Below are 23,263 nucleotides of genomic sequence, written 5' to 3' on the forward strand. Positions count from 1 at the left end.
CGCGGCTGGTGCAGCCAGAGCCTGCCTCTCTGCCACTGACCCCTCTTCCGTGCCGCATGGGCTCGTCTGGTTTCGTCTGTGGGTTAGAGAGTGGGAGGTACCATGGAGGGCGGACGGGGGGAGGCTGGGTGGACATACAGGTGCATCCTTCTCTTCGTCATTGCACCGGGATTTGTTACTGCACAATCTCCAGCTCTGCTCTTTGCATGGATTTCTGTTTTGCTAACTGGGTGCTTCAGGCTGCATGCCCTGCAAATGGCCTGCTGTTTTTCTGCCTCCCCTTGTTGCAGTGGGGCTACTGCCTTGAAGAGGGTAATCCAGGAGGTGCACAGGGCAAAATAGGGCAGCAATGCAGGTGGGAAAAGCAGCACCACCCACTACCCACCCCCATCCCTCTGCAAATGTGCTTCCTGATTTCTTGAAAGCTACCCCACCTTCTCACCCTCTTTCCACAGTGGCCCACACATGCAAAACTGCAGTTATAGCAGAAGCCCAGCAAACCAAGCTTCAGTTTTCTGCCCTCTCAAGCAGCTCAGAGATAAGCGCCTCCGCCAGAGCCACCAACAGACACCCCAGTGCAGTCGTTGGTGAGCTGGAAAAAAGGAAAGATGTGTGTGAGGAGCAATGAGGGAGCCCACGCTGGGAGGGGGCATTCCCCATCCTCCCACCCATCCCAAGTGGTGAAAGGCTCCAACAAAAGTGGCTGGGACCCTGGGTTTATATCTAAGGGGAGTGGATGCAAAGCAGAAAAGGGTCACAGGGTCAGGCATGGACTAGTGTGACTGATAGCTTAAGATGGGTGCATTTTCAGGTGCATTTACTGGCTCTTGGGTCAGTGGAACCCCCTCCTCCACACTGGAGGGATGGGTTCTAGTCACTAAACTGCTATGTACCTGTTATTTGGCCTAAAAATAGGAAGTGAGGGGCAGTTGGGCTGTAGCTTGTGTTTTCCTCCTGCAGGAAATGAGAAACTGCCTTTGCCAGCCACAGATTCTGTTAGACTGGAGACGTCTCTTCCCCTTCCCCCTGCTATTCCTCCCCTCTCTCCCCTCCCCCCGCACTAAAGGATGAAGAAGAAAAAGAAATCAGGTACAGGTCCTGTGGAGGGAAAACCCCATTGATTCCAAAGGGAGTTCCCTGCCCCCGGCAGGATCATGTCCTTATTTAGTTTTTCTTACACAAGGATGATGATTTCAGTTCCATAGATACTGATGCCATGACAACTCTGACATCATCCCTTGGCTCAGGCCAGAAGCAGCAGGAAAAGTAACAGAGAGGAATCCACCTGCCCTTTTGACCTGAATAGGCATATGATCAGGAGTTCTTGGGTTCTGTTCCTGACTCATCTTCTGATCCTGGGCAATCCACATCACCTCGCTGTACCTCAGTTTCCCCGTCAAAGAAATGTGGATAATATTACTGACCTAACCTCACGTCATGCATGTGTGTGTGATACACTTCGAGATCCTTGTGTACAAAATGCTATAATAGTGCAAAGCGTTACCCATGTTCTATGCTCTCCCTGCCAAACCAGCCTGGGCCTTTGGGTTGGTCGATATCCTCCTTCTGGCAGATGGAGTCAGAAAGATTTACCTTTTAAATCTCACTCTGATGCCATTCACTTTTTCTCGATTACAGGTGAGTCATCGTCTCTCTAGATCTATTTCTGACACCCAGCATGAAGGGTAGGACTCAGCCTTTTGTTCCAGCACAGTGAAAATCACATTTTACTGTGTAAAAAATAAATGGCTATTAAGGGAATGCTGGGCTAGCACCTAGCACCTTTGCTTCAGCTGCATGGCTCACTGTACTGGTGCAGAATATTCAACGAGGTGTCTAAAGGTGTCAGAACTGCAGACTGGCAGAATATTTATTTTCAGTGTCACCATGGGGGGGCCCAAAGTTCAAAGGGGTCCAACTGACTTAGGAGCACAAGGCTTTCCATGGGATTTGTGCTCCTAAATCACTTGAGTGCTTTTGAAAATCCCCATCCCCAAACAACAAATCCAGAGATATTAATGTGTGCAGCGTGTGATCCTGCTTCATTTGGAGTCATGGGCAAACTCCCATTGACTTCACTGAAGAAAAGATTTGGGCCATAGAGACCTCAAGAAGTAAAAGCAAAGATCCAGAGCAAGTGGCAAAGGCTCAAAGGCTGGAAGAAGACAGCTCAGGAAGATTCGTTGGGTACTCTGGAGCCTTTTGTTTCTAGGACACCGACCAGATTGGTCCTGGTCAAAAATTGCAACTGACTTGAGTGGGAATTGAGGACACTCAGCACTTTACAGGACTGAGCCCTGTGTGAGCTGAACTGGTGAGTCTCAGTATAATTCTTACTGTAGCATACCTGCCTACAATGTACCATTGAAAAGCCAAAGTTTTTCCTCTCTGCCTCACCCTACCACTCCCACACACTGGTGCTATTTGTAAAATAAAACCCTTTATTGTTTGATGTGCGTAACCAATAACACATTTAACACACGCACAGAGTCAAAGATGAAGACAGACCTAATTATACCTTTTAATCGACACCGGAGAGGTGGTGACTCATCAGTCAATCAGAAAGTGTACCTAATAATTGTGCACTAGAAGTAAAAACACTCAGAGTAAAAACCATCTGAGGGTTTGAGCCTGGGCACCGGGTGGGACAGTGTGAGATTGTGGAGGTGCGTCAGCAGTTCCATAGTTAAGGCTGTGTGCAGCACTGTAGTGAACGTGGTGGATAACAGCTAGGCAGGTGGCAAGCTACACTGTGCACACCGCTAGTTATGCAGAAACATGGTAGTATTATTGTTACCCCGCCTTTCTCCCTTTGCTCCTGTCGGTCACCACAGAACTTACGATGAGCAATGAGAAAACAAGGAAATTCACAATCAAAAATCCACACGCTGCGTGACGGATGAAGGTTGCTGGCCTATAGCTGATACCATCCACACCAGCATTCAGAACAGAGGAATGAACAGTTAAGGCATCAGCAAATAAACGCCAAGCAGAAATCTCAGATAATGCTACATGCTCCTCCCAGCACGCAATCCCGATACTCCCGACACCACTGCTCAATCCAACTGCAAACTAAAGTCACAACCTTCCTCTGCACCCAATGGTGACCTTTATGGGTCAAATGTAGAATGGGTTGACTTTTTAAAAATAGTTGAGGTTGTATGGATGGGTATGTCTACACTGCAATCAAAAACTCGTGGCTGGCCTGTGCCACCTGACTTGGGCTCACAGGGCTGGGACTAAGGGGCTGTTTAATTGTGTTGTAGATGTTTGGGCTCAGGACGCTGCGAGGTAGGAGGGTCCCAGAACTCAGGCTACGGCCCAAGCCAGAACGTCTACACTGCAATTTAAACAGCCCCTTAGCCTGAGCCCCAAAAGCCTGAGTCAGCTGGCACAGGCTGGCCGCGGGTGTCTAACTGCAGTGTAGACATACCCTCTGTGTTTATGGGATATTTTGTGTGTTTATATGGTCTATTGTACACATGTGTTTATGGGATGTGTTCTGTGTTTGTGATGTATTGTACACGTTTTTATGGGGTGAGTTGTATGTATATGTTTGCCAGGCTGTTCACTCCACACCAACCATGAAGGGGTTAAGTTGGTGCAGCTAGGACCAATTACCTTTATTGGCTGCACCTGGTGGAGAGGCGGACTTAATTGAAAATTACTAATGGCTGATAAAGCCCCTCTGGGGGAGAAGTTGGCTAAGGTCTAAAGCCAGGAAGTTTGAAGAAGAAAGGGGCTGCAGTGTAGAAGCTGATAGTCATTCTCTGGGCTTAGAGAGGGAAAAGAAGGAAACCAGGAGTGGGGACAGAAGCCTTTGGTTCCTGGCCCTGTGGGAATGGTTTACCCAGAAGGGTGGAGAAGAAAATCTGTGGGAGGTGGACTAGGAAGCAGCCCAGGGAAAGAGCAGCAAGGTTAGAGATTTTGCAGACATTGACTGCTGTTTTTAAGGTCCCAGGGCTGGAACCTGGTACCAGTCACTGAGACGTGGCACAGGATTGTGGGAGACGCCAATCAGACAGCTGGTCCAGAGAGACTTTGGTACCCTGGAGGGGGGTGTGTGTGTGTGGCAGGGGGACAACTGTATAATGACTTAGCTGGAGGGCTGAGTCCTGAAGAGAGAGAAGCTGCGGGCTGAGCGAATGACGGAAGCGGGTGCCAGACCGGATGAGAGCTGATTTCCCTAGATGCATCCATGAGGAGGCAACTCAGGAGTGAGTCTATCCTGTGACAATGTGTTTATCTGATATGTTATACACGTGTTTATGAGTGTGTGTATGTTGCAGCAAGCTACCCTTTTCTGTACACTGTGCAAAGTACCCATTCCTTTATCTGTACCAGAGATCACATACTTTCTAAGTTTTCACACTCTCCACTGAGGAAGTGAAAATCAATGCATTTAATTCACCATTAATTAAAGAATGGTGAATAGGATTATATTTGCATTTAGTGCTGGGTTGACGGTTTAAGAGGCCTATTCATGGATGAAGGTCAGAGGGAAGGTTGCAGTTTTTGTTTAGAGCTAGACTAGGGAGCTATGTTTGCAATATTGGAATGTGTGCTGGAAGATTGAGATTTCTGCCTGGAGGTTGCTTTCTGGTGATGTAGCTGTTCATGATTTTGCTGTTTTACATTTGTTAGCAACTTATATGTTCACACAATGTGGCTCTTTGTTTATGAATGTGCACTTATGATCCCCTACCCTCAGTGTAGTGATGCAAGTGGTCATGAATGGGTAAGATCAATACTAGAGTAGCTTTTAATATGGCCCAAGAAATTCCCCCAAATGACACTGTGCCCTGATAGTTAACGTTGTACCTGTATAGTATAAATTAATCTTTCTAAGAATGCATCTTCACCTTGGCAGTCCCTGTTCTAACGATTGCTGTATGATCAGTGTTCCACTTACACACCAATAACCTCTTTGCGTAAGACAAGGCTGTGGACAGATACTTTCTCAGTCTCAGAACAATGGATGATACTAAAATGTGGCAGGATTCATCATGCAGAGAGGCAGCTTGGTCCAGTGAATAGAGAACTGGACTGTGAGTCAGGAGACATGGTCACTATTCCTGGCTCTGTGTAACCTTGGGCAAGTAATTTCACCTCTGTACCACATTTCCCCTCCACACTCTGTCTTGTCTATTTAGATTACAAGTGTTTTGGGTCAGGAATGGTCTCTTACTATGTATTTGTACTGTGCCCAACACAATGGGGCCATCATTTTGGCAGGATCCTCTAGGCACTACTGTAATACAAATGATGATAATTTCAGGACAAATAAATGTCCAGACCAAATTAAGTCTGGAGTCTTTGGAGCATGACCAAAGCACATAAATTAAGTTCCTCAGAGAGATCCCAGATCTGAGGCTTGTCGCTTTTCTCTCAAGTCTCATCTGTCTAACTTCTGCCGAGTCCAAACAGCCTGTGCAATAGTTTACGATGAAGCAGCTTTAGCTTTCCTTCCCTGCTGGTTTTATGCTCATAATGCAGAACCGCTACCCATTGTAAACTGTACTTCTAATCCCATTTAATTTCACGTTGTTGAAAAAGCAGTATCAGGGTATACACGGCCAGCCAACAACAGGTAAGCTGGGGGCATGTCTAAAAAGTCATGAAAAAATCCAGCCCCTTCCCTATGTTGTAATATTGCACAACTGGATGGGGTCTATTTGCCTCTGATGCACGCAGGATAAGTCTCTGTTGCAGACAGGGTAGCAGACCGGCTAGATCACTGTTCTGCCCCAGCATGACAGGTCCTGTGTTCCTTCATGACAGACCAGCATGGCTTCTTTTGAACCACACTGTACCAGGTAAATAATCCACAAAAGCCCTGTGATACGTGCTTACACTGTGCAGATAGAATTCCCTCCCCACAGAGAAGGGGCACAGATCATTTGCACAGTCAGGGGCTATAGAAGCCACAGCCCACTGCACCGCTTCTATGTAGGGTTATCAACAGTAGATCCTTGCAGACTGACCACATTTTCATCACTTAGTTATGTACAGACACAAGGCGCCTAATAATGTACCTCTCCTAAAAGATAACAGGTGAGACTCTTACCTAATCACATGACTCCAGGAGCTGGAGCTTTAAGAAAAAAACACCAAATATGGCAAGACTCGTGATAAAATCATGAGAGTTGGTAACCCTGAATACATTGCGGTGGGAGATGAGGCAGGTCTCCCCCCCTCCCCGATAGAGATGAAATGACTGCCTAGGAAGACTGCCTACTGTGGAAAGGGATCTGGGGGTCATAGTGGATCACAAGCTAAATATGAGTCAACAGTGTAACACTGTTGCAAAAAAGTAAACATCATTCTGGGATGTATTAGCAGGCGTGTTGTAAGCAAGACACAAGAAATAATTCTTCCCCTCTACTCCGCGCTGATATGGCCTCAGCTGGAGCATTGTGTCCAGTTCTGGGCGCCACATTTAAGGAAAGATGTGAACAAACTGGAGAAAGTCTAGAGGCAAGCAACAAAAATGATTAAAAGTTTAGAAAACATGACCTATGAGGGAAGATTGAAAAAACTGGGTTTGTTTAATCAAGAGAAGACTGAGAGGGGACATATCAGTTTTCAAGTACATAAAAGGTTGTTTACAAGGAGGAGGAGGGAGAAAAATTGTTCTCCTCCTTAACCTCTGAGGATAGGACAAGAAGCAATGGACTTAAATTGCAGCAAGGGCGGTTTAGGTTGGACATTAAGAAAAGCTTCCTAACTGTCAGGGTGGTAAGGCATTGGAATAAATTGCCCAGGAAGGTTGTGGAATCTCCATCATTGGAGGTTTGTCTAACCTGCTCTTAAAATCACATTTCAGGGATGGCCTAGATAATACTTAGTCCCGCTATGAGTGCAGGAGGCTGGACTAGATGACCTCTTGAGTTTTATGATTGGAGCATTAACAGCCTGCACATCCATAGTGCTCTAAGACCTAATTAATTTTTGGGCATGAGCCCAGCACCTGGAGTCACTGCTTTGAAAGCAAGATATGGGAAGGAAATGTCAACATTAACCCAGAGACTTGACTAACTAATCTTTCAGTTGGCCTGATGCAGATTTTCATGGCTGCAGTAAACTAAACGTAGAGCATGGGATAAAAACTCTCAACAGCAACTGTCTTGCACTGAGATAAAATTCTTTTAGAGAGGAAAAGACATCGTAAAGTTTATTATTAGGCCTGATATGAGTATAAATGAGACCAATTGTTCTAAAGAGCCTGGTGCTGTGAATCTAAAACCCTCTAAGAAATGAGTAAAAGAAATTCAGAAGGCTGCATGTATATAATACAAGATATTGATTATGTAATTACTGCAGGCCTCCCAAACCCCTACTGACTGCTGTGTCTGGGGGCTTGTATACACTTGTTCTTGTCAGTCCATAGTTATCCAACATTTATTCTTATATCAATAAAGAATTGCAGTTGTTTGTTTTTTATTGATGGGCGCCATATATGTGCTCATGTCCATTGGGGTGAATTCTGCTCCTAGCTATTCTTACACAGCTTTCAGTGAAGTAGTTACTCTTGTGTCACTGAGGTGCCACAAGTACTCCTTTTCTTTTTGCAAAGACAGACTAACACAGCTCTTTCTCTGAAACCTGAGGGGCTGGTCTACACTAGAAAATTAATCAACTTTGTTACATTGCTCAGGGCTGTGAAAAAGCCACACCCCTGGGTGACGTAGTTAAGCTGACCTAAGTCCCCGCGTAGACAGTACGAGATTGACCGAAATTCTTTCCTTGACTTCGCTACCACCTCTCAGAGGTGGATTTACTCCAATGACCGGAGAACCCCTCCCATCGCTGTATACGGGTCCCCACTGAAGGGCTACAGTGGCATAGCTGCCGCACTGCAGGCGTGCCACCATAGCGTCCAGTCTAGACGTAGCCTGAGAAGGGCATCTTCCCCTTCACCACTCGGGTCTTGTCTACATGCAGAAGTTGCAGTATAGGGATATAAACGATCCTACAGTGATTGTGTCCATTCACACTGCTGTGCATATGCTGGTCAGTGGGTTAAGATACTTTGCTTTTGAAGCAGTATTCACATTAGGCAGCACTGTTTGATAGACGTGAGCTGCACACTGAGTAGGCATCCCAGGGTACCAAGTGCTGCGTTTAGGCTCTACGCATTCTGGAAAAATCTTGTGGCAGATGATGAGATACCATCAAGAGGAATTGTGGGACTTGGTTTAAACTCACTTGATCCCTCCTGCTGTACCCCAGAAGTCATCTGGCTCTTGTTGGCTGACACCAACACCTGGAGATGTTCAGATATCACTGTCATGGGGCCTTGGGCATTAGCACAGCTGCCGCACTGAAATTCTCCTGTATATTAATATAATCCACTGAGCTCCTGGAGTGTGGGATCTCGCTCCCATTGAAGTCAATAACCAAACTCCCATTGACTTTCATGTCAGGCCTTATCTCCTCTCATGCCGCTTTTTAGGCTATGTCTACACTATGGACCTTACAGTGGCACAGCTGTACCGCTGCTGCCGTGCAGCTGTGAAGTCTCCCATGTGGCCGCTCTTTGACGGCAGGAGAGAGCTCTCCTGCCGGCAGAATTAACCCCTCCCCCCCCCCCCCAGTGAGTGACGTAAGCGATGTTCATACTAGCACTTTTGTCCGGAAAACTTGTGTCAGTCAGGGGACTGTTTTTTCACACCCTTGGCTGACAAAAGCTTCACCAACAAAAGTGCTAGTGTAGACACAGCTGTAGAGTGGCTTGCCCAGGTAGCGTAAAGGGCATCATCTCTAAAGACCAGCTTTAGCACTGATTTCACTGGGCACAGGATCAGGCCCATATGAAGTATGGCGGCAGGCAACATAAGCCAATGTAACCAAATACATTAAGGTCCTTGACTTCTTCCCTGCACCAGAGTTGCACTGGAGGATTTTTTTTCTCTGTCCCTGCTCTTACTCAAGAGTAACCCAATCTATGGCCACATCTGGTTCATTGAAACTTTCACATCGGTAGGTCGTTTTTAAGCTCTTCAGCCCTGATGGCAATGTTGCTAGTGAATTTACAGTGAAACCGATTCAGATCGGCACTCAGAATAAGTTAAGAGTAAGCACTTTTCAGATGCTTAGCCCCTGCAAGCCAAAGGGCCAGATTTCATCCATGGTGTAAAGTCCATTGTCTTCAGCTAAACTACATCAGGCTGAATTTGACCTGGTCTGTTCAAGCAGATGGGAATGGTGATAGGAGCATGTTCTCTGTTTATTACTGGACTGGCACATGCAATTGCAATGCTTTGCCCTTTAGCAAACATAAACATGTTGTTGTTTATGATCACGCTGCTCTGAAATGCTTTGCTTGGCACCCACCAGCGTCTGAACAAAATTGCCTCATACAATTAGCCTCTGGGAAGATAGAAAAGAGCTAATGGAAATCTTTTCAGGGAGTGCGTGGGAATCCATGATGCACCGTATCAGAGCTAATGGATTCTTCCACTGACAATACCTGAGCATGCTGTTGTTCCAGAGCTATATAGTGTCTTCCATTCTGGAGCATCCCAAAGTTACCTTAAGGCTATTTATATAATCACTCATCCACTGCTGAAATGCAGCCACCTCTGAGGTGGAATTCAGCAGCCATTTAATAAGCAGAAAACACAAGATGATATTTTTGTAAAAGGAGGGGAAGTGGAGAGTAACTTCTCTAACGGAAACTGCCAGGGGAATCTTGGTTAGTTACATTCTGCATCCCTAAGATGGTATTTGCACTAGACAGATGGGTTCACAAAACCCCAAGACTGGCCACAAAAAAGCCAGAGGATTTTCTAGTGACCAGGGGGGGGAGTTCTGGGAGTGCAGTGCAGTCCAATCCAATCCAGTGAACACAGTGTGTATTCCTTCACTAAAGGTTTCAGAGCACAACACGGTTTTGAGGGGGTTCCAAATATCGGATTTTCCAAACCTTTAATCTACCCTGGCATGAGGCCAGGGCTGAATGTTGGTAGGTCAAGAAAGAGCTCCGATACTTCACGATGAATCGGATGAAAGGAAAGGAGGATCCCTAGCTGAACTCCATACACTCCATTAGATCTAGGGCAGCAAGTCACATTCTGTGGCGAGCCAGACCAAACAGTTGCTTTTTGCACTAGTCACCTGCTATCTGCTCAGTACTCCAGTGAAGCAGGGATGGGAATGAGAACAGAGATGGACAGCTACAAAGACAAGGGGCAGATTCATGGTAGCCTGAGCAGTGATCTGACATGTGTAGCTACTACAGCTCTCATCTGAGCTACAGTGAACCATTAGGAACCCTTGCAAGAGGAACACTTGCAGCTCGTTTCGTTTTGTATTTCTCTGTTGCCTGAGAATACAAGAGCTGTCAGGCGAGGTCTCAAAAACCTAGAAATGGGTGATGAGGATGGGATCTGCAGTTACATTTTGAAAATGGGGAACGGCTTTTTGTGTTTTAAATGATCATGCACTGTGAATACTAAAGGAATCCCTGGAGTTCAAAGGAAAATTGCAGCTTGACAAAAACTTGTGGAGCCTAACTGTATTACAGTAGCACGTACTAAGTTCAGGACCCAAATGTGCTAGATGCTGTACATGCGCTGAGAGAATCACAGTCCCTCTCCCAAAAAGCTTATAATCTAAACAGGAAAGGCAGACAAAGGCCCGGGGGGGGGTGTGTGTGGAATTTTTCCTGCATTACAGATGGGGAACTAAGGCCAGAGAGACTGACTTACCCAAAGTCACACAGGGAGTCTGACAGTGCTAGGAATTGAAGCAAGATCTCCTCAGTCCCAGCCCTTTTCCTTACCCTCAAGGCCAGCTTTCTCCACTACTCTGCACCCTGTATTGTCATTTAAACTTGTCCAAAGTGAGTGTAAACCACACCCAGTCACAATTCTCCACTGATTTACACCACTGGTAGCGTTTCACACCAGCTGTAAATGACAAAGGCAGAGAAAAGCTGGGTCCTGTCTAAAACTAGTTAAGAGTCAAAGGGGGAAGTGCTCAGTCACGGTCCAGTGCTTGAGTTTTAGAAAATACAGCTCAGTGCTTTAACAAAAGAGAGAAACACTCTGAAGGGAGCTGGGTGGAACATCTGACTTGTTTTTTAAAGGCGGGGGGGGGGTTAATTTAACATTGCCATTTGCTCTCTGTCTCTTGGACCCATGCAAACTCAGAGTTTCTGCCACACAAAGCGAGTTGTGATCACTGCTCCTGGCTAAGAATGGTACACATCCTATTATGTTTGCTACCACCATCTCACCCACCAGCTCTTAAGGCCAGGGATGATCATTTTCTGTTTGTACAGCACTCAGCAGTCTGGCCTGGCTTGTTTGAGGTCTCTGGGTGCTACTGCAATATAAATATATATTTAAAATAATGAACTTCCTTGTTCTTGTTGAGGCCTCAGTACTGTTCGCTGGTGCAGAGATAGCAAAACAGTGAATTGATCAATGACTCCTATTGTTCCTGGTTGCAGCACAGGGGCCCAGTTCAGCCCTGGGCTAGGCTGCCTTCAGGAAAAGGTAGGTGGCACTGGTTGGAGAGGAAGCAAGAGAGCCAGGAAACATGCTGATTCAATTGATCTCCTTTGCAGCCTCTGCAACTGGGTGAAGGCTCTGTGAAGCAGACCATAACTTAAAGCTGCTCTTCTGCAGCAGGCCACCAAAGGGAGGGAAGAAGAAGCAGGGCAGCCCTTCCCCCATAGGTGGGAGGAGCTGACACAACACACAAGGTAGGGACCTTTAATGCCAACATTTTAGTCTAAGTTCCTTGGGGCACGGATTGTCTAGGTAGTGTGGCATAGTTGCTAAAGTACTGGACTAGGACTCAAGAGACCTGAGGTCCATTCCTAGCTCTGCCAATAGCCTGTTGAGTGACCCTGGGCAAGTCACCTCACCACTCTCTACCTCAGTTTCCCCAAGGGTAAAGCGGTTTGAGAACAGATGCTAAGAACTAATACTATTCTTAGTTGTCTTTACAGAATCTAGCACCATTTGCACAGCAGCAGAAAATACATAAGCCTCAGAAAAATCCTTTAGCTGAGAAAATGGTTATAAAATGAGCAGATAAGGCAAATGCTTTTAAAGTGGTGTTTCCATTCCCTTATTTGCCATATGCCTGGGAGCATTTAGGGACTAACTACTAGGAACACCAGGTAGAAGGCACGCTGGACATACTCTCTGGATGCTGATGGGTGTTTGCCTATGGTGCTGAGTGCAGATTTCAGCGACAGGCAGGGGAGTTCCCCCTCTCTCACTTCTCTCCCTAAAAGGGAACCATGAAAGGAGCAGTGCTTATGACCGGTAACCACAGAACCAGAGTTAAAATCAACATGCCATTGGCTTGAAGAGTAACAAATGAGAAATTCCCTCCCACCATCCACAGAAAGGGAACTAGTAGCAAGGGTGGCTTGGACAGTTTCTGCTGTGATCTAAAAGCATGAGAAAGAAATAGGGAAGTTCAGGAAACATATGCTCTGTTGCCCTCCAGTGGCTACTTGGTTGAAATGCAAAAGAACACTTCTGCAGAACTGATACAAACTTCAACATCACAGTGTAGCTGAGATCCTAAAGGGGGTTGGGGTGGGCAGTGCTTTAGGGGCAAGCGTGATGGTGTTTCACGCATGAGAAGAAAACTTGGCCCAGCAGAGCTTTTACATGGATGGATTGCTGTAACATCAAGTTTCAGAGTAGCAGCCATGTTAGTCTCTATCCACAAAAAGAAAAGGAGGACTTGTGGCACCTTTCCACTGAATGCATCCAATGAAGTGAGCTGTAGCTCACGAAAGCTTATGCTCAAATAAATTGGTTAGTCGCTAGGGTGCCACAAGTCCTCCTTTCTTTTTTGTAACATCAAGGAAAAGCAAACACCTGTGCCAGCACAATGCACAGAAATAACACTTCGCACTGACAGAGCACCTTTCAGCATAGGGCACACAGCGAGGCAGTAGGCATCAGGAACAGAACCCAGGAGTCCCGCCTACTGGGCCCTGATCTGATCACTGCTACTCAGGTTGCAGGGTTTTCCACTGGAGAAGTCTTTCATGCAGCATACCCACGAGGACTCCATTACAACTCTTGGTGCTGTAGAAGCTTCTGATTCACTAAGCACTGATAGACCAAGGTGTGCTGGGCAGATTGTCACATGCCCGAGGCAGGGAGAACAGTTTCAAAGCTAGGCAGATAAAATACTGATGCTGCTATTGGTTATCTTTGTTACTGGAAACTTTAAGAGGAGTCCTATAAATGAAGTTGATGGCTCAAGGGATTAGTAATAGAGTATGAGCATTGGTTCAAATTTGACCTAGGTTAGTAGTAAGCAACAGCCCTAAACCTGATGAAGTGAGCTGTAGCTCACGAAAGCTCATGCTCAAATAAATTGGTTAGTCTCTAAGGTGCCACAAGTACTCCATTTCTTTTTGCGAATACAGACTAACACGGCTGTTACTCTGAAACCAGCCCTAAACCTGTTAGCTGCTTGGTGATGGACATGAACGAGTCAGTGTTTTCATTCCCAGTGGATACTGCTCACATCACATCTACCTTGCTGGCAGTCTCCACAGAAGTGCTGGGTATTGGATATCCATGGAGACAGAGCTTGTGCTTTCGTTCCTACAAGCAGACCCTCCCCATCAATGCACAATGGAGGGGGAGCTTGCATTGCCATCCCCTGTGCTGTAGGCAAAAGAGGCTTGTAGGGCTAGGAAACCAGGACTTAAAAAAAAAAGCATGGAGCATAGTCCCTGTCTGCAGCAATCAGCACAAGATGGGTATCATGAACTTGCAGCAGGGAAGAGGAGATTCCTTATATTTGCTGACACAGGTTTAAAGGGTTAAAAAAAATTAATGGGTAGAACTATCCCCAGGGCTCTAGTTGTAAAGGAGAATATTTACACCCAATATGCTGCACAGAAACAGTTAATCCTTGGGAAAATCTTAGACATTGTCCCTCCCAAAGCTTCAGTCGTCATCCCCACAGATTACTTACCAGCAATGGGAGGCAGAGCTGCCTTATTCGGAAGTCAGATGATTCCCTTGTTGCTCCCTGATCTCTGTTCTGCAAGCCCCACCACCATTGTGAATGCAAACTGGCTAGTGAGAGCAGCATGTTTTGTCATGCTAAATGCTGCAAGGAGTGTTGGATCATATTAAAGAAGTTCTGTATTAAAATCACAAATGAGTTTGATTCCCCATAGTTTAAATTCCAGGGTATTACTAATTAAGAGGTCTCTTAGTTTTTTAGTACTGTTTCTCTCCCTCTGTGTGAAACTTGCAAGCTGCTAATTGTGTTAGTACATTGTAAGACAGAGTCTGTTCTCAAAGCAATTCTTTGTAACAACAACTACTCACACAGAGACTCAAAGCAATACTCTGTAACAACAGAAACAGCACCCAGAGACTCCCCGCCCTTTTGTTGTATTCATCTTGCTTTGTTAACAATTGTGATTTAAAATAGGAGATAGAGGATGTATGTGGATGGATGCTTGGTGTGGATAATAACTGAATGATCAGGGAGGTGCCAGCCTAAGAATCCAGTGTCCATCGGCTGAAGAAGGCATCAAGTGGAAATAACTAGAGGACCCCCAGAGGGCAGACTGGAATCCACCCAACACCCTTAAGAATGGGAGAATCAAAGAACAAGATAACATCTGGCAGCACGGAGCCGTCAGGAATGTGCCATCTGCTGATTGATTCAGCAACAGCATGATGAAGCAATTCCCATAGACTCACCTAGGAAGAAATTCCTATAAAAATGGACTCTAGAAAGTGAGAACTCTGGGGTCTGATTCTGCAAACCAACTTCCAGGAGCATCAGATGTGCATCTGACAAGGCCCTGCTCCCTCCTCATGTCCAGGCCACCTGGCCAGTGGGCTTGACATGAGCAACTCTAAGGCTGGTAACTATGATAACAACCTTGAGGAACCTGTGTGTATGAATGAATGTGTGAATAAATATGAAATTGAATGGAATGTTATAGCTATAACTAACTGCTTACTAGGATTCTTTCTGTATTCACAATAAATGTGGCATTTTGCCTTTTCCCCTTTAATAAGATCCTGCTGGTTTTTATTTTATTGGTATAACAGGAGCAGTGTTGGAATTATGTCCCAGGTGATCATTAAGGAGCACCTGCCTCTCCTAAGCCTAGCTTGAATGTAGTTAACATGACTATCCCCTTTACACTGGCTACTAGCCACTACGGATGAAAACTCTGGACACCTGTCTGCTTGAGTTCTGCCACACTTCAGTTGTTCTGTGGTGCAGTTACAGGTCTGATCCTGAAAGGGTGTGTTGAATCCACAATTTGTCTCCCACTGACTCAATGAGAGTAACAGGTACTCCACTGTTAGCCAAATTAGGGCAAAAATTGACAGGCAAGAACCTTGCCTACAGAATAACTTCATGTCTATGGCCCCTTTCATTGAAGGGAATCACAGCACTTTACTGGCATTAATGATGCCTTCCAATAACCCTGTGGAGTGTGTTCAATTCCACTTACTGTTTCTCAGATGGTGATACAAACGCAAGCCAGGAGATCTGTTCTCTTCATAAAGCTCCATGGAGTGGAGAAATCAGAGGTGAAATAATTTGTCCTATTTTGATATCAATAGGAAATAGAAACACTGATTCTTAGAACTACATGCATCATATGCATTAAAATTAAAAACTCATGCTTTTTCCCTCCCTACATGACTACAAACACCCTAAAGAAATTGCACAAATAAGATCAAAATGTTAGATGTGACCTATAATGAGGAAAAAACACCACGAAGCAAAACCACAGATATGAAATTAGGCCTGAAAAATACATGACAAACCAAAGCAATCCTGTAGAGTGTAAACATAAAAGAGAACACTAACTTTTGCTATCGTTACCAGCTAACCACTCAGCGCAGTTACGATCTGCCCTATTAACAAACAAGTAGCCAGAATTTGCTGATGAGCATATGCAATAGGCAGATGTCAACTGAGGATATTGATTTAAGCACTGTTTTGAGGTCTGCAGAGGGATGTTAGTGGTCCATAGGCCTTGTGCTGATCCTCTGCACAGGTATGAATTTCACACTATCGTAAATATTGGATTCGGAGGTTGAGATATTTGGAATGTATTAGTTCCAAGAAGCTAAACATACACCGAGATACTTTTAATGAGCTTTTTTTAATAACCTAAATCATGTCCTGAAGTCCCAATTCAGTTAAATCATAAAAATGATAGGAAATCAAGCTTCAGTTTAATTAGCATGAAAGGTTACACATAGGATCAATATTGCAGACAGTGAGATAAAATACACTGCCTGCTGAACGCAACTAACTTGGATAAAAACACAGTATGGTATTGTTTTAACAGGTCTGGCTTGAAAGGGTAATAGAGGGTCAAATCATCTGAACTGCTTTGATTGTTTACTGTTCTCCAAGGAGCCCTTGGTACCATAGTCTTGGAATCAGATGTTTGCTAATAGAAGGTATTAGCGCCCTTCACTTACAGAGACACCACCCATTACAATTTCCATGCCACCCCCAATCTACTTCCATAAATCACTGCTTATGTTGAAGTAGCTCATAAGACGACACACTTAGGATGCTCACCAAAAACCCTCAAACAATTTTAAAGCATCAGCAGAAAAGAGACCCATAAGATACTGTCACATGTCACAGAATGTCACGTGACCATTTGGTACCCAGAAATCCTTATAAATTTAGGGAAAAAAGATATTAAAGATTTCATACTATCTTGCACTAATTCTAACAATTTATATTTGTCTACATAGACAAAGCCCAGCAAAGCAACTTAAGTATTTTAAACTATCATCTGAAATATTCTCTCACATACCACACTCAAGAATATACTGATGCAGTAGTGCAGACCTAGAGGCCCAATACACATTATGGAACTTGACCAGTTACTAGGGGTGAATTTCACACCATGCACCACTTTAAGTCCACAATCCAGGGCCTAGAGCCCTAGATATTATTTAAGACTGTCTAACAAGACATAGAACTTTAGAGCAGAGGGCCTGCCCAAGGCAGAATTTCACCTTAGGAGCATACAGACCAGTCCAGTCTGTTATTATCTATCAAGGATTTCAGAACACAGGCAGCATTTTACCACTCTTATATGTAAAACTCATCTGAATTGGCTTCATTACAACCAGATAACATACACTCACACATCATTGCAACAACTTCTACAAACAACAAAAATTCACAGCAGAGATTAAAAATAAATATATACTTTAAAAGCAGGTGGTTCCATGGGAATTCTTACATCATGCTCCCAATGAGCCCAAACAATTAGCAATCAAATCACAGTGTTTAAAATTCAGCTACTGACTTCGTGCCATTCGTTCTACTTGGGGTTTTTGTGCTTCTTTCTTTTTTCTTCCTGCAATGCCCTCTTGGAAGATTAGACAAAGGAACATACAAAATGAGGATATTTATCATGGCTGGAATAAGAGACCTGGATTCCATGATTTTTAATGTTTAAATAAAATCTCTCTGCCTTGAGGCCTTTCAGCAAGGTGAATTAATGGTTAAATAGCATTAACAGACAACAGCTCAGACTTTGGAAGAAGAGATCAAGGACGACATGGTAGGCACAGAATGGAGCAGATTTATGGATTTGTAGTGGTGCTGCCAGTTGTAAGACCAGCAGAACAGGCTGAAGTGACATAGAGGAAGAAAGGCACTGCCTAAAACTTGAAGGTAATGTTTGCAGATAAACAAAAATGTAGAAGAGGAGCCTAGGAGTATGTAAAAAGTGAAAGGAACAGCAGTCACAAGGTGCCCCTAGAACTATAGAAATTGAGAGACTTTTCCTTACTGTGAACTGTCACAATGACAGAGTTTTGCAAGGTTCCGGCAGTTCCTGTGGCACATGGTGCCAGTCCCAGCAGCTACATGACCATATATTAGTTGGGATAAGATCTCTGAGTTGCCTTTTAGAGCAGGAGACACATTTATTTCCACAAGTCATGTCAACCAAACATACAAACTATTTAGCTGCATCTCCTTGTACTGAGTTCACATCAGGGATGATTATTATATTAGAATTGGTCTGATTTCCTGTAGAGTCTCTATAGATTAATCACAGGAACCATCTTTCCAACCATCTCGCCAGCGTTCATCCACTCGGGAGCAGTCAAATTCAGACTTCCCCAACTTCCTGTTGACGTCATTATGAAGCAGGCACAGCCACTGGGATAAATTATTCCTGCTGCTGGCATCAGGCTGATTTGTGCGTAATCTGCAGAGGGAAGAGGAATCAAATGCTGTTTACTACTTTATAGGCACTGATTTCACACTCCAAAGCAGTTGTGTGGCCCACAGATGGTCAGAGCCTCCCTCATCCTCTATTTTGAGATGTCTCACAGAGACCATAAAGGCCAGCATATTGAGATCTGTATTCATTGCAGGTTGCACCTCCACATTAAAGTCTGTAATTGACTTGGATGCATGTGAGTTAGGTGCACTCCTGAAGCTCCTTAACAGTCACATCCTTGGTTGGGAAAAAATTAGATGGCAATCCAAACAGTTTATCCATGGCAAAAAGCGTTCAGGCTCATAAATAATTTGATTTGAGAGAATCTCTTGGCAAATTAAGAAAATAATAATGAACATCTTTTCTATGTTGGGCTCCATCAAGGTGTTTTAGTCATTATCGAGCTCTCAAATACAAAGCTGCTTTTTTTTTTTTTTTTTTTGCACTAGATAATTCCATTTGTGGATAACGAATTGGCTTGGGTGTACAGAAGATGGAGCTCCGCCCTCTAGCAGACAGAACATATATCAGCCCTCCTCATGTATTGTATTCAGCCATTCCTTCTGCAGCCTGCGCTAGCGTAAGCTGATTGTTTCAGTCACTGAGGCAAGGCTGTTTTTGGAAGCTCAAAATCATTGATTCTATTTCCCCAATGTGACACAGGCTGGCTAGCAACCACAGATCTGCATTATGCAGCTGCTAATCGTGATAAATTGGTACCCCCTCCAAAGCAGTAAAAATATCATTACTGGAGTAGCTTTTTAAGATCTCTTTGCTCTGGTGAAAGACAAGGATTTCTCATCTCCACGTAATAAATATGAAGTTCTGTATTGAATCTTTAGTTCCCTTTTGAAAGGGTCGGGAAGGAATTTTCCTCCAGGGCAGATTGGAAGAGGCCCTGGAGGTTTTTCGCCTTCCTCTGTAGCATGGGGCACGGGTCACTTGCTGGAGGATTCTCTGCTCCTTGAGGTCTTTAAACTACAATTTGAGGACTTCAATAGCACAGATATAGGTGTGAGGTTTTTTTTTTGTAGGAGTGGTGGGTGAAATTCTGTGGCCTGCGTTGTGCAGGAGGTCAGACTAGATGATCATAATGGTCCCTTCTGACCTAAATATCTATGAATCTATGAAAGAAGTACGCAAACACTTCTATAAACTTCTTCATGAAGTTCACTTTTCCTGCTAGGTTAGGATATTGATTTGATACCAGAGATTCTTAGCTTTGCATGACACCGTATGGAATATGTGGAACACTTTATAATAAGGTTAATACCAATATTATAAAATTGCAAGGAATCTGACCAGATATGACATGTAAGGTATCTGTTAAAATGTTATGATTGGCCAAGTACGATAATCTTATTTATATGTTTGTATCACCTTTTTATTGTGAGTTATAGATATGTATGGTATATCTGTATTTCAAAACTTGTGCTGTTTCTGGGTGACACTCCCAGACAGATTGGCATCAGCACTGCCTAGTCTGTCATCAGCAGGACAATGAAGCCATGGAAAGGAGCCTGGGGATACACCTTATGAGTCAGCAAGATATGTAGGGGCATGCCTGTGGACAGAGAACTCAAAGGCTTTTCCATGCCATGTGCTGTGAATTTTGTGTTTGGGACAAAAAGTACAAGCCACATGGCAAAAGAATATGAAGAGTAGCTGCATCTTCTCCATTTTGTCTTCATTCCTGCTTCTTACGTCTAAAGTAACTTTTCCACAAACAAAGCTTTGAACCAAGGACTGAATAACCCATCCAAGCTGTGGACATGTTCCAGAGGGACTTTCAAGCCAGTGAACTCACCAACACTGCTAAGAACTTGATAGATGGACTTTGTAGTCTTATGTATGTACCTAAGTGCTTTTCCATTTAACAACTTTTCTCGTTCTCTCTTTTTTCTTTATAATAAACTTTAGTTTTAGACACTAAAGGATTGGTTGGCAGTGTGGTATTTTGGGTAAGATCCAACCTAATATTGACCTGGCAATGTGGCTGTCCTTTGCGGTTCAGAAGAACATTTTGTATAGTGAGCACAGTTTGGGTAGTGAGCTGGGAATCAGTGACAGGGAATGGATCACTTGATGATTACCTGTTCTGTTCATTCCCTCTGGGGCACCTGGCATTGGCCACTGTTGGAAGACAGGATACTGGGCTAGATGGACCTTTGGTCTGACCCAGCGTGACCATTATGAGCCAGATTCAAACCAGCAAACAAACAAAACTCCTTTCACTAGTTCTTGGAGCTATTGTGCTGTCTGACAGCAGAGTGTTTGTCCTCTGAATGTGTATGTCCTGTGTCCTTATTTATGATTAATTCAATCATAAAACTACATTTTGGCAAAACAATATACAATACAGAATATCCATAAAGCCACCAACTACTGGAAAAGTTGATCTGCAAACCAGACCATTAGAGTCCAACACTTTAGGTTGATCCCTTACCTGTAGATATATTTTTTTTAAAGACTCACCTTTCCCTCAGATCTTCTGCACATTCTTCACAAGGGAAAAACTTGGAAAATAAGTTAATGAACTGTGTCATATCTTGCTGCTGGGAATTGCTTGGGTGATCTGGGTAATATGCTGCCATAGTGTGAAGGAAAGACCATGTGTTTCTCCCAAGTTCTTCTCTGTCTAGAGGACAATCTGGAGGCTTCTCCTTCTCCTCTTCAACATATGCTTCCTGGGTCAGAGAAACAAGAGGGTTATATGTGCACATTAGTACTCGGGATAAAAAATTAACATACCTTACACTAACCCCATATGCTTTGTGTTTCTAGCGCACCTTCAATTCAAGGACCATACAGGTATTAGCTAACTAAACCTCCTTAAATGAGGTGGACAAATATGATTACTCCCCTTTTTGTTGATGAGGTTCAGAGAGGTTAAATAACTTGCCTACTGTCTCATACACCTTCTGTCCATCAACCATGCCCTGTGAAGGGGAGGTTCTGGGTGGGGAGTGCCTCATTCCTACCCCCTGTCAACCATAGCCTGTGAAGGGGAGTTTGAGCGGGGGGGTCATTTGTACTCTCCTGTTAACCATTGCCAGTGAAGGAAAGTTTGCTTTGTTTGTTTTTTGTTTGGGGGGTGGGGGGTGTCTCATTCATATTCCCTCATCAACCACTGCCTATGAAAGGGAGTGCTGAGAGGGTGTCTTATTCCACCCATAGCCTGTGAAAGGCTGTGCGGGCAGGGTGGAGATTCTCATTCCCACTATCCTGTAAGGGGAGTCCTGGGGAAGCATGTCTCGCTCATATGACCCCCTCCATCACTGAGTGAGGGGCGGGGGGGAAAGGGGGCTCATTCGTACTCCCCTGCCGAACACTATCTGTAGGGAGAGGGGGATTCTGGAGAGGGGTCATTCCCAGGGGGCACATTACAGGGGGTGGGGAACTCGTGAAGGGAACCATTCTCCCCCTCGTGGCGGCAGGGGACTGGGGATCGCTGGGGCTCATCTCTCCTCACAGCCCCTCCCGCGCTGGGGGGGGGGGGCGCTGCTCCCGGCCGCCCCCTCACCCCGCTCTGCGAGGCCGTCTGCTTCCGTTGCTCCCGGATCCAGCTCCTGAAATCTGTGCAGGCCCGGCACGGCTTCTTCCTGGGCTGTTCCTCCGCCCCGGCGCCCGGCGGCCCGGGCAGGGGGAAAGAGAAAGAGCCGGGGCCGGCGGCCGGGTCAGAAGCCGGGTTTCCTCTGCGCTCACTGGGCGCCGCCATCTTGGAACCGCAATGCATGTTGGGCCGGGTGGCCTTCTTCCCGCCCCGCTGCAACTGTTAGCCTAGGGCCGGGGAGGCGGCCTGGCCTGGCCTGCGGGAGAGATGCCTCTGAGTGAGGGATGAAAGGGAGGAAGAGGCGAAGGAAACGGAAAAGAAAAAAAAGGAAAACTTTCTCTTGGGGGTTTCCCCTTCTGTGGTAAAACCCCAGCGCTCTGTGCCCCCTTTCCCTGGGCTTGGCCCACCCTAGAGCAGCTGCTACAGAGAGTGAAAAGTAGAAATGACCACAAAAACTGAAGCCAGAGGAGTCTAGAGCCCTGATCCTTCACACACATACTTGACCTCTTGAACCTGTGGGGCTGCTCATGCATTTAAAGCTAAGCACCAGCATCTGGATGCCCAGATGCCCATTCCATGCCCCTCCCAATTTAACAGACAGGAAAAAAGAAAAAATAGAAACATTCACTAACATGCACCAAGGGCTGGCATAGCCATGTGAGCACTCACTTTTGGAATTAGTTGGTACACAGAAAGAAAAGGAGTACTTGTGGCACCTTAGAGACTAACCAATTTATTTGAGCATAATTGGTTAGTCTCTAAGGTGCCACAAGTACTCCTTTTCTTTTTGCGAATACAGACTAACACGGCTGTTACTCTGAAACCTGTCATTGGTACACAGAGTAGGCTTCTCCCACCATTTAAGTGCCTTAGAAATATTTAGATTTATTAAATCTATAAAACCTAATTGGAAGCTTGTTGAAATCAATGGAAAGATTCCCATAGTCTTCTATGGCAGAGGTTCTCAAACTGTGGTCCGCAGACTACCAGTGGTCTGCGAGCTCCATTCAGATGGTCCACAGACAGTTCCCTCTAAGGTGTGGGCCTGGGTGGCCGCACACAAGCGAATGAAGGGCCACCCACCTAATTAGTGGAAGTGTGGCTCCACTAATTAGGTGCCTGGACCCTGGAGAAGATGCACATGTAAGGTGAGATGGTGGCCTTGTGGGGGGGATAAGGGGTAGGTGGGAGAGGGTAGTGGTGTGAAAAGAGGGAGTGGGGCAAATCTGGGACATGCAGGGCTGCGGCGGCCAGAGAAAGAGGTGACTTTCCCTAGCTCCAGGGCTGTGGCTGCCTGGGAGAGACAGCCCTCCTTCCCAACCTCAGCTCTGTGGTTGCTGTCCTTCCCAGCCTTGGCTCGGGCTGCAGTGTGGGGGAGAGGGCACATCCATTGCATTAGAAAGGTAAGACTACTGATGTTAAAATATGAGCTGTGTGCTTTTATTTGTGGAACAACTTTTTAAATTATT

General features: G+C 45.1%; 1 protein-coding gene across 1 annotated transcript; it reads right to left on the reverse strand.

The window, feature by feature from the left end:
• Positions 1–16,122: 16,122 nt before the first annotated feature.
• Positions 16,123–21,977, reverse strand: GFER (growth factor, augmenter of liver regeneration). The gene is made up of 3 exons (XM_077828991.1): positions 21,765–21,977; positions 20,717–20,928; positions 16,123–18,226 (listed from the first exon to the last, which is right to left on the reverse strand). The coding sequence occupies exons 1-3, from the start codon at positions 21,975–21,977 to the stop codon at positions 18,064–18,066; spliced, it is 588 nt and encodes a 195-aa protein (XP_077685117.1). The 3' UTR covers positions 16,123–18,063.
• Between the last annotated feature and the right edge of the window lie 1,286 nt (positions 21,978–23,263).

This window comes from Eretmochelys imbricata, chromosome 10 (assembly GCF_965152235.1).
Source record: "Eretmochelys imbricata isolate rEreImb1 chromosome 10, rEreImb1.hap1, whole genome shotgun sequence".
NCBI lineage: Eukaryota > Metazoa > Chordata > Testudines > Cheloniidae > Eretmochelys > Eretmochelys imbricata.

Bases quoted from the DNA above. Each gene is read 5' to 3' on its own strand.
- GFER (XM_077828991.1), bottom strand. From the start codon at position 21,977: ATGCATTGCGGTTCCAAGATGGCGGCGCCCAGTGAGCGCAGAGGAAAC. The intron at 20,929-21,764 runs GTGAGGGGGCGG...TCTCTGACCCAG, and splicing joins AGACGGCCTCGCAGAGCGGG to GAAGCATATGTTGAAGAGGA. The intron at 18,227-20,716 runs GTGAGTCTTTAA...TTCCCTCTGCAG, and splicing joins GCAGAAGATCTGAGGGAAAG to ATTACGCACAAATCAGCCTG.